This window comes from Lithobates pipiens, unplaced genomic scaffold, assembly GCF_037356315.1.
Source record: "Lithobates pipiens isolate NorthernLeopardFrog02 unplaced genomic scaffold, aLitPip1_a1.2 Scaffold_10, whole genome shotgun sequence".
In the NCBI taxonomy this organism is placed as follows: domain Eukaryota; kingdom Metazoa; phylum Chordata; class Amphibia; order Anura; family Ranidae; genus Lithobates; species Lithobates pipiens.
Window position 1 is genome coordinate 58452133 of NW_027507686.1, and position 16998 is coordinate 58469130.

The 16998-nt window shown below is 45.4% G+C and overlaps 1 protein-coding gene across 3 annotated transcripts in view; it reads left to right on the top strand.

The window, feature by feature from the left end:
- Window positions 1-16998, top strand: part of DNAAF1 (dynein axonemal assembly factor 1) — a 52798-nt gene that overhangs the window by 11063 nt on the left and 24737 nt on the right. For all 3 annotated transcript variants that reach the window (XM_077455542.1, XM_077455548.1, XM_077455556.1), the window contains one exon: window positions 3295-3516. In XM_077455542.1, coding sequence (XP_077311668.1) covers window positions 3295-3516 — 222 coding nt within the window. The remainder of the gene's footprint in view (window positions 1-3294; window positions 3517-16998) is intronic.

Consider the following 16998-nt stretch of genomic DNA (forward strand, 5'->3'; position numbering starts at 1 on the left):
CCCACACACGGCCGGACTTTTCCGGCAGACATAGGTCAGGCAGACAATCCACCGGACTTTTGGCGGAGGTGTCAAGATATGAAGACATATGCAACACATATCTGTATATAATCTAGAGTTCCCCTTCAATATACAAAAGTATTTCTTTATATAATGTTTCTTAATTCTTGGGTACTTCTGATATTGCAACACATATCTTGTTATTCACTTTTGTCTTTCTAAATGTCCTGCCAAGTGACATGATAACATACTATTCCCAGAAATGTTGTTTCCAAATGTTCCAAATGTTGTTTCCGGACTTTTCAAATGAACAGACTTACCAACACACACTGAGTAAAGTCCGTTCATTTTGAACGTGACTTAAGGTACGACGGGACTAGAGAAGGAAGTAAATGTCGCCACCTCCATCGGCGAGATTGACACCTTGCTAGCCCCGTCGCCTAGTATGGGATTTAAGGGGAACCCCTACGCCGAAAAAATGCCGTGGGGTCCCCCGAAAGTCCATACCAGACCCTTGGGGATGAGCGAGCGCCCCCCCCTCCTGAGCTGTACCAGGCCGCATACCCTCAACATGGGGGGGGTGAGTGCTTTGGGGAAGGGGGGCCCTGCGGGCCCCCCACCGCAAAGCACCTTGTCCCCATGTTGATGAGGCCTCGTCCCGTCAACCCTGGCCATTGGTTGTCAGGGTCTGCGGACGGGGGGGCTTATCTTTAATAAGGAGGTGCCCAGATTGTGGCCCCCCACCCTATCTGAATGAGTACCCCTACCCATTCACCTGAGGGAAAGTGTCAATAAAAAAAACACACTACACAGGTTTTTAAAGTAGTTCATTAGACAGCTCCGGGGGTCTTCTCGCTGGGCTCCTCCGATATCTACTGCTCTTTTACTAGCGGAGGAGCCCTGCTTTCTCCTTCATCATCCTGGGGTCTTCTTCCGACTTCAGGGGTCTTCTTACGACTTCTCCCGCTCTTCGGTTCTTCTACCGGGCTCCTCCGCTATCTTCTTCCAAAGCGCAGAGAAGTCGGAAGAAAACCCCAGAAGTCGGAAGAAAACCCTTGGACGATGAAGGAGAAAGCCGCCCCTTATGTCACAGTCCCAGCATCCCCCGGGACTGTGACATCATAATGGGCGGAGTCACCATGTAAGTCGCCGCACAATATGTCCCTGACATTACAGCGAGAGAGAGTGTCGTGTCCACATCGGAAGAAGAAGAAGACAGTGATGAACGAGAAGACCGGGCCAACGCTAGTAAAAGAGCTGGAAGAAGATAGCGGAGGAGCCCGGTAGAAGAACCGAAGAGCGGGAGAAGTCGGAAGAAGACCCCAGGATGACGAAGGAGAAAGCTGGGCTCCTCCGCTAGTAAAAGAGCGGTAAAAGAGTAGAAGATATCGGAGGAGCCCTGCGAGAAGACCCCCGGAGCTGTCTAATAAACTACTTTAAAAACCTGTGCAGTGTTTTTTTTTTTTTTTACACTTTTTCCCTCGGGTGAATGGGTAGGGGTACGATGTACCCCATACTCATTCACATAGGGTGGGGGCTGGGATCTGGGGGCCCCCTTATTAAAGGGGGCTCCCGGATTCCGATAAGCCCCCCACCCACAGACCCCAACAACCAACAGCCAGGGTTGTCGGGAAGAGGCCCTTGTCCTCATCAACATGGACACCCCCCCATCTTGAGGGCACATAGCCTGGTGCGGTTTGGGGGGGCACTCACTCGCCCCACCCTCTTTCCTGACCAGCCAGGCTGCGTGCTCAGATAAGGGTCTGGTATGGACTTTGGGGGGGCCCCACGCCATTTTCTTTCGGCGTAGGGGTTCCCCTTAAAATCCATGCCAGGCGACAGGACTAGCAAGGTGTCAATCTCGCCAATGGAGGCGGCGACATTGACTTCGCGAGTCCTGCCGTACCTCAAGTCACGTTCAAAATGAACGGACTTTACTCCGTGTGTGGGCAAGTCCGTTCATTTGAAAAGTCCGGGGGACTAGCACACAGATGAGTGGATTGTCCGTCAGAAAGCCGAGTCTGGCGGACAATTTTGAGTCAAGACTTCTTTCAAAGTCCGCCGGACTTTTGGGAAGAGCAAGTCCGCCGGAGCCCACACGCGGTCGAATTGTCCGATTGTGTGTACGCAGCATAAGCGTTTTCACAATAAAGGTGTAATACGCCTATGATGGAGGTGTATTTCTTTACCCTTCAGTACCACACTACCATTTACTGGGTCTCCCCAGTGGAAGCTAACCTTGGAGATTTACCACATGCATGTCTGGCCATTATAATCTATGTTCCAGCTGTTCCGGTAAGAGACGCCTGGTAACTGCTACTATATTGTGGTGGAGTCCATTTTTTTTTTTTCCTTTTCTTGCACGTATGACCTTTTTTTAGAGGATAATGCACTTTGGATGTTCTGTGATGGAACTTTATATTTCCCATGAATGGCCTGCATATACATATTTTTCAATTAACTTTTTTTTTTGATATTTGGAATTACACATGCACTAGAAAATTGCACTTTATGATTATTTATTTTGGAATTTCTTTATTTATTGATTACACCTTACCATTTTAATAGTAGTTATGGTTATAAAACAGTTTTTTCATGTCTAAACTTTTGGACTGCAGCCCATTTAGTTGCTTTGAGATAGATAATTGGGAAAACTTCAGTCTAGTCAATTTTATAAAATGCTTTACTGAAATGTTAAAAGGCGCTATATTGCTTAAATAAAAGTGAAATAATTTCCCTTTGCAGCACCCCACCACTCACTGCCATTATTATAGGATTGTGAATATACACAGAGCATCTGCATGCTGATGGAGGAATTAGATGACTGGAACTGGAATAAAATATTTTTTTGGGGGTGGGAGGGGATAAAGGTCTCAGACATATAACCAACATCTAAACAGTTAACCTACCACTTAGTTGTAAAAATTCCTACTCCATCTGAGCTGCCAATGCCCCTGTTCCCATCCAAATAGATGATTCCGATGTCTCAACATCATTGCCTGCCAGAAACTACAAACATCACCCATTTATTAAAAAGCTCTAACATATTAAGTTTCTTTTAGGACCCGGTTCTAATATATTTTTTAAAATTAGTAGGCCAGCTTTTTTACAAATTAAAACTTCACCTCTGGCCATAATACTTGCCATTTCTCTATTAAGTCTATTAGCATGCAGGTATCCAGGTATCCTGGAGTAAATGTATACTGTATGTTGTTTTATTTACTGAGCATTTGTCATTTTCTATTGCATTTGTATTGAAGAAATGTTTCTTTTTTTTCTTTTGTTGGTTTTAAGGATTTATGCGTGTTGAAAATCTTGAGGAGTATACAGGCTTGAAATGTCTTTGGCTGGAATCTAATGGTCTGCAGAAGATAGAGAATCTGGATGCTCAGACAGAGTTGCGTTGCCTCTTCTTGCACCAGAACCTTATCAGTAAAATTGAGAATCTTGAACACTTGCAGAAACTTGACTCACTTAATCTTTCAAACAACTGCATCAGGGCAATAGAAAATCTGTGTAAGTAGCTTCAAACAGTGCATGTACCAATAAAAAGTGAGAAATTAGATTGTTTTACCTCCATGTCTGGGGCTCAGTGATTTAATTATTTATGTATTTATTTTTACACAAAAAGGACCTCTTAAAGCAGGGGTGCCCAACCTTTTGAAGAGCGAGGGCCACTTAAGCGACTTGGTAACCGGTCGCGGGCCACAATGAGCAGAGCAGGTGGATAACAGGTCCATGCAGAGTGGACACAGACACAGCCCACTCTACTCTATGGGTCCTCCGATCTGATCCACCCTAACGGAAGGGGATTGATCCCCTCTGTTTTTTTGGTTTTCTTTTTTCTTTTTCTTTTTTGCGAATCAGATTGGTGGTAGGCAGGTGTAAAAGGACACAAATCTGTTTACATTTTCCGTTTCATAGAGGTGAATGGAGGGTTCGCTTGAGTTGGACCGATTGTGTGAAAGGGGCCTTTCACACTAATGCAGCGCGGTGCACCTCTGTCTTTCCTGCGGGTTAGCTACACTTTGCCATAGACTTCTATTATATTATCCTGCAGGTGTGGTGCACTTTCTGAAAGCTCACCAAACAAGCAGGTAATAACAGAAGTCTATGGCTCAGTGCAGGTAACCTGAAGGCGCACTGCACCTGTGGATCAATTTGAAAGCAGCCTGGTAACCACTGCGCAGATATGCCCATATATACAATGCAATTTTAGTAATAAACTGACCTTTAATAACAGTCTTACATTCAGGTATTGCCTGCTGTTGCTGTCCCAGGCAGAGTGCATTTGGTATCACTCTGCCTGTGGCAAGAGACGGCGCTATACAGGAAGCATCAGCTTATACAGCTCTGCTCCACAGCTGCTTGCTTTGCCGGCTTCATTAACAACACAGATGCTCGGGGATGGCGGGTCTGCAACCCATGATCTGGGCTTGCCAATCTGCCATCCCACAAAAGGAGGTCGCGGGCTACATCAGAGGGCTCTGCGGCCCACTGGTTGGGCACCCCTGTCTTAAAGTGTATGTAAAAACATTTTTTTTTTGGATAGATTTGGGAAGGGTTAAAACCCTTGTCACTTTTTTTTTTTTTTTGTCAATAGTGTTCCACTAGGGAGATTGTCCTTCACTTCTGGTCCTGGAATTGCAACAGGAAAGTAGAGAAAATTTCCAACTTAAAGGGATTGTAAAGTGCGCTGGCATGTTATCCTGCTGGACATCATATATGCACAGTCAGGATAACAGAACCACTTCCCGGCCATCATTCTACTATAGGCTGGGCGGGAAGTGGTTAAAGATAACCTTGGGAGAACCTCCCAGGTGCCCACAATGCATGAAAACCAAGTAAATTATTACCTATTTCAGCCATTCTGTGAGAGAAGAGAGCAGCAGCAGAGAGAGAGAAGTGTGCTTGTAGGTAGATGTCCTGTTTGTGTTTTATGTATCCTAGCATGTGTTAGGAAATGCTCCAGATGTTTCTGTTGCTGATGCTCTAAAGAAGTAGAAAATTGCACGAGAGGACCAGAGTTCATTGCTACTGGACTCGCCCATTGATGCAGGCAACAGCATGTGGTGAAAGTTTTTTATTTATTTATTTATTTATTTATTTTTTGTTAGTTTTTTTTAAACATTTTTATATGTTCAAAAAGTATCAGCAATGTTTTCCCCTTTCAAAAAAAATGTCTGTAACCTCAACTGCCTCTAAACTACTATAAATGTCTGAGTGTACATGTACATACAAGATAACCATAAAGGAGAGTTCAGGGGCTACTGAAAAAAACGCCCAACTGCTCCTGAACTTCAGTTTAGCAGCTATAGTGTACATGAGGCTTAAGGCTTCAGGTACAAATAGCCTACTTTGACTGCTGGCCGCAGGAAAATGTGGAAAAAATTGTACCACGATTCTACCATGTTTTGCAGCCGGCATATAAAACGTTTCTTTCCGGAAGAATCGCATTCGGGATAGGAACATTTTGACCACCGGCCGCAAAACATGGCAAAATTGTTTCGGAGAGGCAGGTTGACGCTCTCCTAACCGCAGCAGCTCCTAAACGCTACTAAAAGCCTGTGTGTACATTGACATCTTGGCTTTTATGGAGTTGAGTTTAGGAGCTTTGGCAAAAAAAACACCAAAAGCTCCTAAATTCAAGTTTAGGAACTGTAGTGTACAGGCGCTACCACTAGGCCAATTAGGCAACTGCCTAGGGTGCACTGCCACTGGCTATTTTACTCTCGCACTGTCTGTCCTCCACAGAGCCATGTCAAGCAGCGCTGGCGAGGCTGCATTTGATGGTCGCTGGCGAGGCTGCATTTGATGGTCGCTGGCGAGGCTGCATTTGATGGTCGCTGGCGAGGCGGCATTGGATGGTCGCTGGCGAGGCTGTATTTGATGGGCGCTGGTGAAGTAGCATTGGATGGTCGCTGGTGAGGCTGTATTTGATGGGCGCTGGTGAAACGGCATTAATGGGTGCTGGCGAGATTATATTTGATGGTCACTGGCGAGGCTTTATTTAATGGTCACTGGCGAGGCTTTATTTATTTATTTTTTTTAATTCTTTATTTACGGATTGCAGGTAATACAGAGATAAACTGTAAAAGACATAGAGCACTCAGTTTTCCAGTTTAACAAACGTACATAGTCAACCAACACTTTGTGGGGGATCAGGGGAAACCTATCAGTTTGCGACAGCAGTGGCCCCAGCCGTGGCTAAACCATCACGTTATCTTAGTCAAATGATCTGGCACCCCAGTGTCCACTCAGAAATCAGGGCAAACCCCGGGGCGATGCCCCTCCAGGCCCAGGCCGAGGGGCCTCTGACATCTGTCCCTTTCATTTTATCTGGCAAAAAGCTCAGCCGGGACCCTCCCGAAGGTCACCAACCCCTGGCTGGGAAACCGAGGAAACAAAAAGGAGAGGTTTGTGCAATCACCTTGTATTTTAATTATATGTGGGAGTTAGGTGATAGGGAAAAAGGGGGGAGCAAGAAGTGAGGAGAAGGGGATGGGGGTAGAAAGAGTGAAAGTTATGGGGGGTTAAGAGTGCTACGGAGCAGATGGGGGAAAGTGAATCAGAGTGGAATACGAGAAGGGATAGAAAGGAGGACACCGATGGATTCCCACGGCAGGGCCCTCCCCCTGTATACGTGCCAGAGCCTACAGATAGGATCTGTAAGCGTCGGAAAACCTGAACAGGCTCCAGGGCAACCATCGAGCAGTGTGTTCCTCCTCCCTGTCACCCAGCGCCGAAGTGAGCTTTTCCATACGGTAGATGTCGCAAACTCTCGCAAACCAGTGAGACACCATTGGAGCGGCCTGCTGCTTCCACACGCTAGGTATGCATGCCCTGGCTGCACTCAGAAGATGTTTTAAGAGAGACTTGTGGTACCTCTTGCTCGAGAGTGGGGTCAGATTGAGGAAAATCGCCGCCGGGTTGTTCTGAAGATCGACAGCTGTGAGGTCAAAAATGATAGCGAGAACCTGTCTCCAGAAATGGGCCAGTTGTGAGCATTCCCAAAAGATATGTAGTAACGTGCCAGTCTGTTCACCGCATCTCCAGCACAAAGGGCTGTGACCGGGAAACATAGCTGCCAGGACAGTGGGGGTCCTGTACCATCGGGTCAAAATCTTATAAGCTATTTCCTGGTATTTACTACATAGGGATGACTTGTGCGCAAATAGAAGCGCGCGACTCCTCTGGTCTGGCGAGAGCCGGATACGAAGGTCCCGCTCCCATTTTTCCAAGAACACCAGATTCCCCCGGGAGAGTTGATCCAGTAGGATGCGATATGACAGGGAAAGAGACCCTCGGGTCGGTCCCTCTCCTGAGCACATCTCCTCAAACGATGTTAGGGGTCTGCGGAACTCGCCACTGTTCGGCAGGGATTTCAAGAAGTGGGAGAGTTGGGCAAGTTTCCACTGTCCCAGGGCCGTGGTTGCTAACACCTCGTACATAGTGGAGACCGCTGTCCACGTCCCAGGGCCAAGAAAAGAAGAGGCCCGCACCAAGTCCTGGCCAAGATCGAGGCGGAATGATTTTTCCGTCATGCCTGGTTCAAATCGTGGGTGTCCAATAATAGGAGTCATGGGCGAAGGGAAACTGGGTACGCCCGTCAGCTTAAAATATCTGTCCAACTCTTGTAGCGTTGGCTCAATGAGAGGGTGCGCCCGTGCTGCTCCTGACCAGCTCGGACCACTCCAGGGCAGACCCTCAAGTGGAAATGGTACAGATTCACGTTCCAGTCGAACCCACAGCTGCGAGGCTTTATTTGATGGTCACTGGCGAGGCTTTAATTTGTGGTCACTGGCAAGGCTGTATTTGATGGGCACTGGCTGTACTTGATGGGCACTGGTGAGGGTGTATTTAATGGGTGCTGGCGAGGCTGCATTTGATGGTCGTTCGCGAGGCTGCATTTGATGGGCACTGGCTGTATTTGGGTACTGGGGAGGCTGTATTTAATGGGCGCTGGTGAGGCTGTATTTAATGGGCGCTGGTGAGGCTGTATTTGATGGGCGCTGGTGAGGCTGTATTTGATGGTCGCTTGCGAGGCTGCATTTGATGGTCGCTGGCGAGGCTGCATTTGATGGTCGCTGGCGAGGCTGCATTTGATGGTCGCTGGCGAGGCTGCATTTGATGGTCGCTGGCGAGGCTGCATTTGATGGTCGCTGGCGAGGCTGCATTTGATGGGCGTTGGCGAGGCTGCGTTGGCGAGGCTGAATTTGATGGGCGTTGGCAAGGCTGAATTTGATGGGCGTTGGCGAGGCTGAATTTGATGGGTGCTGGTGAGGCTGCATTTGATGGGCGCTGGTGAAGCGGCATTGATGGGCACTGGCAAGGCTGCATTTGATGGGCGCTGGCGAGGATTTATTTGGGCACTGACAAGGCTGTATTTGATGGTCACTGGCTGTATTTGATGGTCGCTGGCGAGGCTGTATTTGATGGTCGCTGGCGAGGCTGCATTTGATGGTCGCTGGCGAGGCTGCATTTGATGGTCGCTGGCGAGGCTGTATTTGATGGTCGCTGGCGAGGCTGTATTTGATGGGAGCTGGTGAGATGGAATTTGATGGGAGCTGGTGAGATGGAATTTGATGGGAGCTGGTGAGATGGAATTTAATGGGTGCTGGTGAGGCTCTGAGGGGGGGTGGCAAAATGAGGTTTCGCCTAGGGTGTCAAAAATCCTTGCACCAGCCCTGGTAGTGTACACGAAAAATCCGTCAGATTTTTTCCTAAACTGGTGTTGCATACACACAGTCAAAGTTGACGGAAAATCCGAACATTCGGAACGTAATGACGTCCATTCATTACGACGGGACTACATTGTGGCTAGTTGCCAATAGCTTTGGTCTCGTAATTTGATCTGAGCATGTGTGGCACTTTGTCCGAATTCTCTACAAACGATCGGAAAAAGTCTGATCGGATTTTTTTGACGGAAAATTTGAGATCCTGCTCTCAAATTTTTTCCTTCGGATTTTCAAACAAAAAAAGTCTGCTAGAGCCCACACATGATCGGATTTTCCAACAATAAAATCTGATCGGACCTTTTCCGTCTGAATTTCCGACCGTGTGTACAGGGCATTACACTCCTGCAGGTTCCAGGATCAAGTAAAATGTTTAGGAAGTTTTAGCATTTTATAGCCTGAAAATGTCTTCAAAGTTTCTGTCTCATGACTTGCAGAAATATTCTCTTTTCTACAAGCTGTGCTGGTGAGAGGAAAATCACATTATTATTATTATTATTATTATTATTATTATTATTATACAGGTTTTATATAGCGCCAACAGTTTGCTCAGCGCTTTACAACATTCTGGTGATGTAGCCGCCATTTGAGGACTGCATGTCCTGGAGATTAAGTGGTTTTAAAAACAATACTTTGATACAGCTTTAGTAGTATTACTTCTTTACAGTTGCAGATCTGTGAATAGAAATCAGGATTGAGGGGTGAGTGTTATGCGGTGGGACGCATTTGCATGCTGACTGCTGCTAATAACAATAAGTGGATTTATTTTCTGCGCACAACTGCTAGTAACGCCATGACTTTTTTTTAAGTTGTTGCTGCTTACACTATAGTGTGTTCCCACATCATCTGAACTAAATAAAAAAATGCTTTTGTGTCTCAAAGTTATTACCCCTACTTGGCTATTGTGAATGCTCCAATATTAAATTAAATAATAGGTAAATAACACTACTATAAATCAACAGGATCCACTGACACTAGTGCCATGACGATGACACCCCACTCTAGTGCTGGGGGCTACAGGGAGGGAGGTATCTTTAAAGGGGTTGTAAAGAATTGCTTTTTTTTCCCATAAAAATTAACAAACCTGGCTATACTTAAAATATGAAATCAAAAAAATCACAATAACTTGCAAAGATTCACTTTCCCCTAGCGTTCATATATTACAATTGACAATCCAATGCACAAACAGAGGCTACTATAAAAATTCAACAACATAAAATATATGCTTTAACTTCCCCAAAGAAACCAAAAGCATTAGAAGATAGAAATTGGGATAAAATCTTAGAAACAAAGAACACGGAGGAGAGATGGGTTTGCTTTAACCATTTTAGCCCCGGAAGTATTTACCCCCTTCCTGACCAGATTCGCCAATGCGTCGATTTAACGGACATTTGCGCGGTCGTGTGACGCTGTACCCAAACAAAATTGACGTCCCTTTTTTTCCCCACAAATAGAACTTTCTTTTGGTGGTATTTGATCGTCTCTGCGGTTTTTATTTTTTGTACTTTAAACAATAAAGAGCAAGAATTTTGAAAAAAAAAAACACAATATTTTTTACTTTTTGCTATAATAAATATCCCCCAAAAATGTATAAAAAAAAATATATAAAAAAAACATGTTTTTTCCCTCAGTTTAGGCCGATATATATATTCTTCTACATATTTTTGGTTTGCGCAAAATTTATAGCGTTTACAAAATAGGGGATAGCTTTATGGCATTTTTATTATTAATTATTTTTTTTTTTTTATTATTAGTAATGGTGGCGATCTGTGATTTTTTTTTTTTTTTTTTTTTTTTATCGGGACAGATTGGACACTTTTGACACTATTATGGGACCATTGTCATTTATACAGCGATCAGTGATATGAAAATGGATTGATTACTGTGTAAATGACACTGGCAGTGAAGGGGTTATATGTGTCCAAGGGAGTGATTCTAACGGTGAGGGGGAGGGGCTACAACACACATGACAGCAATCACTGCTCTTGATGACAGAGCAGTGATCTCTGTCCTGTCACTAGGCAGAATAGGGAAATGCTTTGTTTACAAAAGCATCTCCCCATTCTACCTCTCCGTGACCCGATCGCTGGCACCCGGTGGACCTCGAAACCTGCGTTCACGGAGAGCGTGGTGGGCATGTGCTCCTAGAACGCCACTTCTTAAATTGGGAGGTACCTGTAAGCCCTTTTGCCCATCACTGCCATTCTGCCAACGTAAATCAGTGTTCGCTGTTCGGGAAGCCTTTAAGAGAAAATTAAGTAAGGGCATTAGCCAGTGCATCCCACTGGGAAATAAATTTAAAAGAGCAAACAAAAGTCATGGATGGTTTAACTCCAATGTAAAAATGCAAAGGAGAAGGCCTTCAAAAAATACAAGGCTGGGGGATCATCATCAGCATTCAGACTTTACAAAGAATACAAGAAGATATGTAAGGGTGCAATTAGGGTGGCTAAGATAGAACATGAAAGACACATAGCGGAGGAGAACAAAAAAAAATCCCAAGAAATTCTTTAAGTATATAAACCGTAAAAAAGAGAGGACAGACCATATTGGGCCCCATAAAGAATTAGGAAGAACATCTGGTTACAAAGAATGGGGAGATAGCGAAGGTATTGAATTTATTCTTCTCCTCGGTCTTCACGAGGGAATCGGGGGGGGGGGGGGGGGGCTTCAGGAACCAAAACTTCAGTGTTTGTCCTCATGATACAACACAGGAAGCACCCTCGTGGCTAACAGAGGACAGAATTTGAAATAGACTTGGGAAACTTAACATTAATAAATCAGCGGACCAGATGGCTTGCACCCGATGGTACTTGGGGAACTCAGTCAAGTAATTGCCAGACCATCATTCCTAATTTTTACTGACAGTTTACTGACTGGAATGGTACCAGCTGATTGGAGAAAAGCCAATGTAGCACCAATATTTAATAAAGAGACAAAATACATCCATGGGAATTACAGACCAGTTAGCCTAACATCAATAGTATGTAAGCTCTTGGAGGGGATAATAAGGGACTATAAACAAGATTTTAGTAATTAAAACGGTATCATTAGTAGTGATCGGCATGGATTCATGAAGAATCATTCTTGCCAAACCAATCTATTAAAGCGGAGGTCCACCCTAAAGTGGACCTTCCGCTCATTGGAACCCTCCCCCCCCTTCGGCGCCACAATTGGCACCTTTCAGGGGGGAGGGGGGTGCAGGTACCTGTACAGTACAGGTATCTGCACCCACTTCCGGCGTAGATTCTGCAGAAGGTATGCCCCTTTCCGCAGAATCTACGCCCCTTTCTGAAGGTCCCCCGCTGCCTGCTGGGAAACACACGGATCCCAGAGACAGCGGGGACCATCCTTATTGCGCAGCGCGACTCGCGCATGCGCAGTAGGGAACCGGGAAATGAAGCCAAAAGGCTCCACTTCCTGATTCCCATACCCAAGATGGCGGCGACAGCACCCGAGAGACGATCGAGAGATCGGCTTCGGGTGCCGACATCGCGGGTGCGCTGGGTGGGTAAGTGTCATTATTTAAAAGTCAGCAGCTGCAGTATTTGTAGCTCCCGGCGGACTCCCGCTTTAACCTTCTATGAGGTGAGCTGCCATCTAGATAAAGGAAGGCCGTAGACGTGGTGTATCTGGATTTTGCAAAAGCATTTGACACATTTCCCCATAAATGTTTACTGTACAAAGTAAAGTCAGTTGGCATGGACCATAGAGTGAGTACATGGATTGAAAACTGGCTACAAGGGCGAGTTCAGAGGGTGGTTATAAATGGGGAATACTCAGAATGGTCACAGATGGGAAGGGGGTTCTGTGCTGGGACCAATCCTGTTCAGTTTTTTCACAAATGACCAGGAGGATGGGATAAACAGTTCAATCTCTGTATTTGCGGACAATACTAAGCTAAGCAGGGCAATAACGTCTGCCCAGGATATGGAAACCTTATAAAAAGATCTGAACAGTGAACACATTAATGGGGTGGGCAACTACATGACAAATGAGGTTTAATGTAAAATAATGCATTTGGGTGGCAAAAATATGAATGCAATCTACTCACTAGGGGGTGAACCTCTGGGGTAATCTAGGATGGAAAAGGACCTGGGGGTCCTAGTAGATGAAAGGCTCAGCAATGACATGCAATGCCAAGTTGCTGCTAACAAAGAAAACAGAATATTGGATATGCATTAAAAAGGTGATTAACTCCAGAGATAAAACAATAATTCTCTCACTCTACAAGACTCTGGTCCGGCCTCAGGAATGATGTACTGGAAATGGAGCAAGTACAAAGAATGGTAACAAAGCCAATAAAGGGTCTGGAGGATATTAGTTATGAAGAAAGGTTGCGAGCACTGAGCACATTCTCTCTGGAGAAGAGACACTTGAGAGGGGATAAGATTTCAATTTACAAATACCATACTGGTGACCCCACAATATTGATAAAACTTTTTGCGGAAGGGAGTTTATTGAGAGAAGTGGTCAATTAGAAGAAATTAGGTTTAACCTTAAACTGCGTAGAGCAGGGGTCTCAAACTGGTGGCCCTCCAGCTGTTGCAAAACTACAAGTCCCATGAGGCATTGCAAGGCTGACAGTTACCAGCATGACTCCCACAGGCAGAGGCATGATGGGATTTGTAGTTTCGCAGCAGCTGGAGGGCCGCCAGTTTGAGACCCCTGGCGTAGAGGGTTTATTTTCTGTAAGAGCGGCAAGGATGTAGAATTCCCTTTCACAGGAGGTGGTTTCAGTGGGGGGCATTGATAGTTTTAAAAAAGCTTTGGGTTAGCACCTGAACGACCACAACATACAAGGATATACAATGTAATACTGACATATAATCACACACATAGGGTGAACTTGAGGGACTTCTTGTCTTTTTTCAGCCTCACCTACTATGTAACTATATACTGTATTAGCAGCGCTTCACACACATAATTTTGGTTACTATGAGGAAGTTTAAAGCATATATTTTTTGCCTATACTTGCCTGCTCCGTGCAAGGATTGTGCACAGAGCAGCCCTGATCCTCCTCTTCTGGGGTCCCCCATCTGGTGCTCTTAGTTCCTCCCCTCCATAGGGTGCCCCCACGGAGAGCCGATTTCTCTGGGGGCACCCGTGTGGATGTACTCCTGAGTCCCACTGCTGCGTCCAATGGCTCTGCTGCTATCAGTCTGTCTAATGAGAGAGACGGGGGTTGAAGCCTCTAGGCTCATTCCCGTTGCTGGAACAGGTAAGTCAAAGGGGGGCTCTGAGGACAGCAGCAGCAAAAAGACTTTACAACCACTTTAAAAACCAGACCATTGACAAGCAGTCTGGATAATGTAGGCTGTCATGTGGCCTAAGGCCTGGTTCACACCTATGCATTTTTTTAGCACGTTTTCAGTTTTGCAGAAACACACTACAGTCCATTTAACATGGTTTCCTATGGATATAGTTCACATTTGTGCATTTTATGGAAAGAGCCAGGGACTTGTTTTTGGTTCCATAGACTTCAATGGATGAAAAGAATGTATTGAAAAACGTAAAATGCACCTGCAATATGCAAACTGCAACCTGCATAAGTGTGAATCAGGTCTAATGCCGAGTACACACAACTGTTTTTTCCGTCAGAATAAACTCTGGTGGTCTTTCTCACGGAGTTGAAACGGACTTACCTACACACGATCACACCAAAGTACATTCGTTTAGAACGCGATGACATACGACGAGACTAGAAAAAGGAAGTTCAATAGCCAGTAGCCAATAGCTGCCCTTGCGTCGTTTTTGGTCTGTCGGAATAGCATACAGACGAATGGTTTTCCAGATAGAAATTGATTCCGTCGGAAAGATTTAAAACATGTTCTATTTCTAGGTCCGTCAGAATTTTTGAAAAAAAAAGTCAGATGAAGCCCACACACGATCGTAATATCCGAGGAAATGTTCCCGTCTGACCTTTTCTGCCGGAAAGTCCGGTCGTGTGTACATGGCATAAAAGAGGTGCTACTGCTGCCATAACAGCAGTTATAATGGTTTTCTGACCATCTTTGGATGACCATTTGTCACCCGATTCTTAACCGCTTCGCGCCCGCCCTATAGCCGAAATACGGCTGCAGAGCGGACGCTAACTGCCGGGAGGCTGTTCTTGAATGGCCTCCTGTTTACTTCCGCAATGCGCGCTCCCGCGAGGGCGCATCGGGGAAGTTCTGTGCTGGCCGTGTCCCTCGGACACAGCCAGTCACAGATTGCTGTAAACGGCCAATCACAGCGGCCGTTTACAGCGCAATCGGCGTGTCCAATGTGAGATGATCTCATATGTAAACATGAGATCATCTCTCAGCACCACTCTCCCTCCTCACACAGACAGCGTGTGAGAAGGGAGAGATCAACGGCTGCAGCGGCCGTAAGTAAAAAAAAAAAAGAAAAAAAGTGCCACCCTCACCCCAGTGCCATCCTCCCCAGAACCACCTGCCCCCAGTGCCACCTGTTAGTGCTATCTGTCCCCAGTGCCATCTGTTATCAGTGCCACATAGTGCCATCTGTCATCAGTGCCACGTATCAGTGCCATTTGTCATCAGTGCCACCTGTCAGTGTCACGTGCCATCTGTTGTCAGTGTCACGTGTCATCAATGCCACTTATCAGTGCCATCTGTCATCAGTGTCACGCGTCATCGGTACCACGTATTAGTGCCATCTGTCATTGGTGCCACATATTAGTGCCATCTGTCAGTGCCACGTATTAGTGCCATGTGTCATCAGTGCCACGAATAAGTGCCATCTGTCTTCAGTGCCGCATATTAGTGCCATCTGTCATCAGTGCCACGTGTCATCAGTGCCACGTATCAGTGCCATCTGTCATGAGTGCCACGTGTCATTGTTCTGGTGCTCCAGGGCCTTCAAAAGTGTAATAGGTAGTCAACAAGTTAGATGTGTAATTTATGCTCCTAGAACACGTGACGGCGCTCCCTGCATGTTGGGCCTCTCTATGTGGCCAGGCTGTGAAAAAGTCCCACACATGTGGTATCGTAATACTCAGGAGGAGTAGCAGAATTTTTTTGGGGGTGTCCTTTTGTGGTATACACATGCCACGTGAAAGAAATAACCTATTACAATGACAATTTTGTGGAAAAAAAAAAAATCTTAATGTTGCAAAGAATTGTGGGAAAAAATTACAACATCAAAAAGCTCACCATGCCTCTTACTAAATACCTTGGAATGTCTACTTTCCAAAAAGGGGTCATTTGGGGGGTACTTTCCTGACTTGTTTGGGTCGCAAGAAGTGAGATCGGCCACCAGTACATCAGATGTGATCAATTTTGTGCGATTCGCACCACAGCTTGTAGACTCTCTAACTTTCTCAAAGACCAAGTAATATCCGCTAATTTGGGATATTTTTACCAAAGATATGTAGCAGTATAAATAGTGGCCAAAATTTATGACGAAAAATTAATAATTTGCATAATTTTATCACAGAAACAAAGAAATATGCATTTTTTTTTTCAAAATTTTCAGTCTTTTTTTCATTTATAGCGCAAAAAATAAAAACCCCAGAGGTGATCAAATACCACCAAAAGAAAGCTCTATTTGTGGGAAAAAAAGGACCAAAAATTCATTTGGGTACAGTGATGCATGACTGAGTAATTGTCATTCAAAGTGTGAGAGCACCGAAAGCTGAAAATTGGTCTGGGCAGGAAGGGTGTTTAAGTGCCCAGTAAGCAAGTGGTTAAAATCCTATTATACAAATACACTTATTAGACAATATAAAATCAAGATCCTTGTACAGGCGTCTCCTGATATGGGATTACAATACAATGCCCTATCCCTTTTTCTAATTGTGCTCCTACATTGTTATTCTGTCCCATGTTCTACCAATGGAGGATAGAGATGGCTGTACTACATTGTCAGACATGTTTCACCTGTACTGAGTAATGACATACAGACAGTACTCGAGCAAGTGATTGTAGAAAGGGAGTGGCTGCAGGTGATCAGCAATGTTGGGCTGAAAAAGGTGTAAACAGTATATTATAAAACAATAAAACATAATCGTTTTTTTTAGGATACAGTTAGGGTTTAGATCTATCGTTGTCAGGTCACCTGAGACCAGGTGACAGGTGCACTCCGTAGGAGTCAGAAGTGCACCGCTATGTAGTGGACCTTAGGACTGACTGCTGCGGATTGTACCCAGGGAGATTCAGGACACAGGTCTACAGGATCACTAACACAGATCCCAATGGGAGCCGGAGCATAGATTCCCCAGGACGCGGAGTCTAAGAGCCAGCGGGTGTTCGCCAGAGCC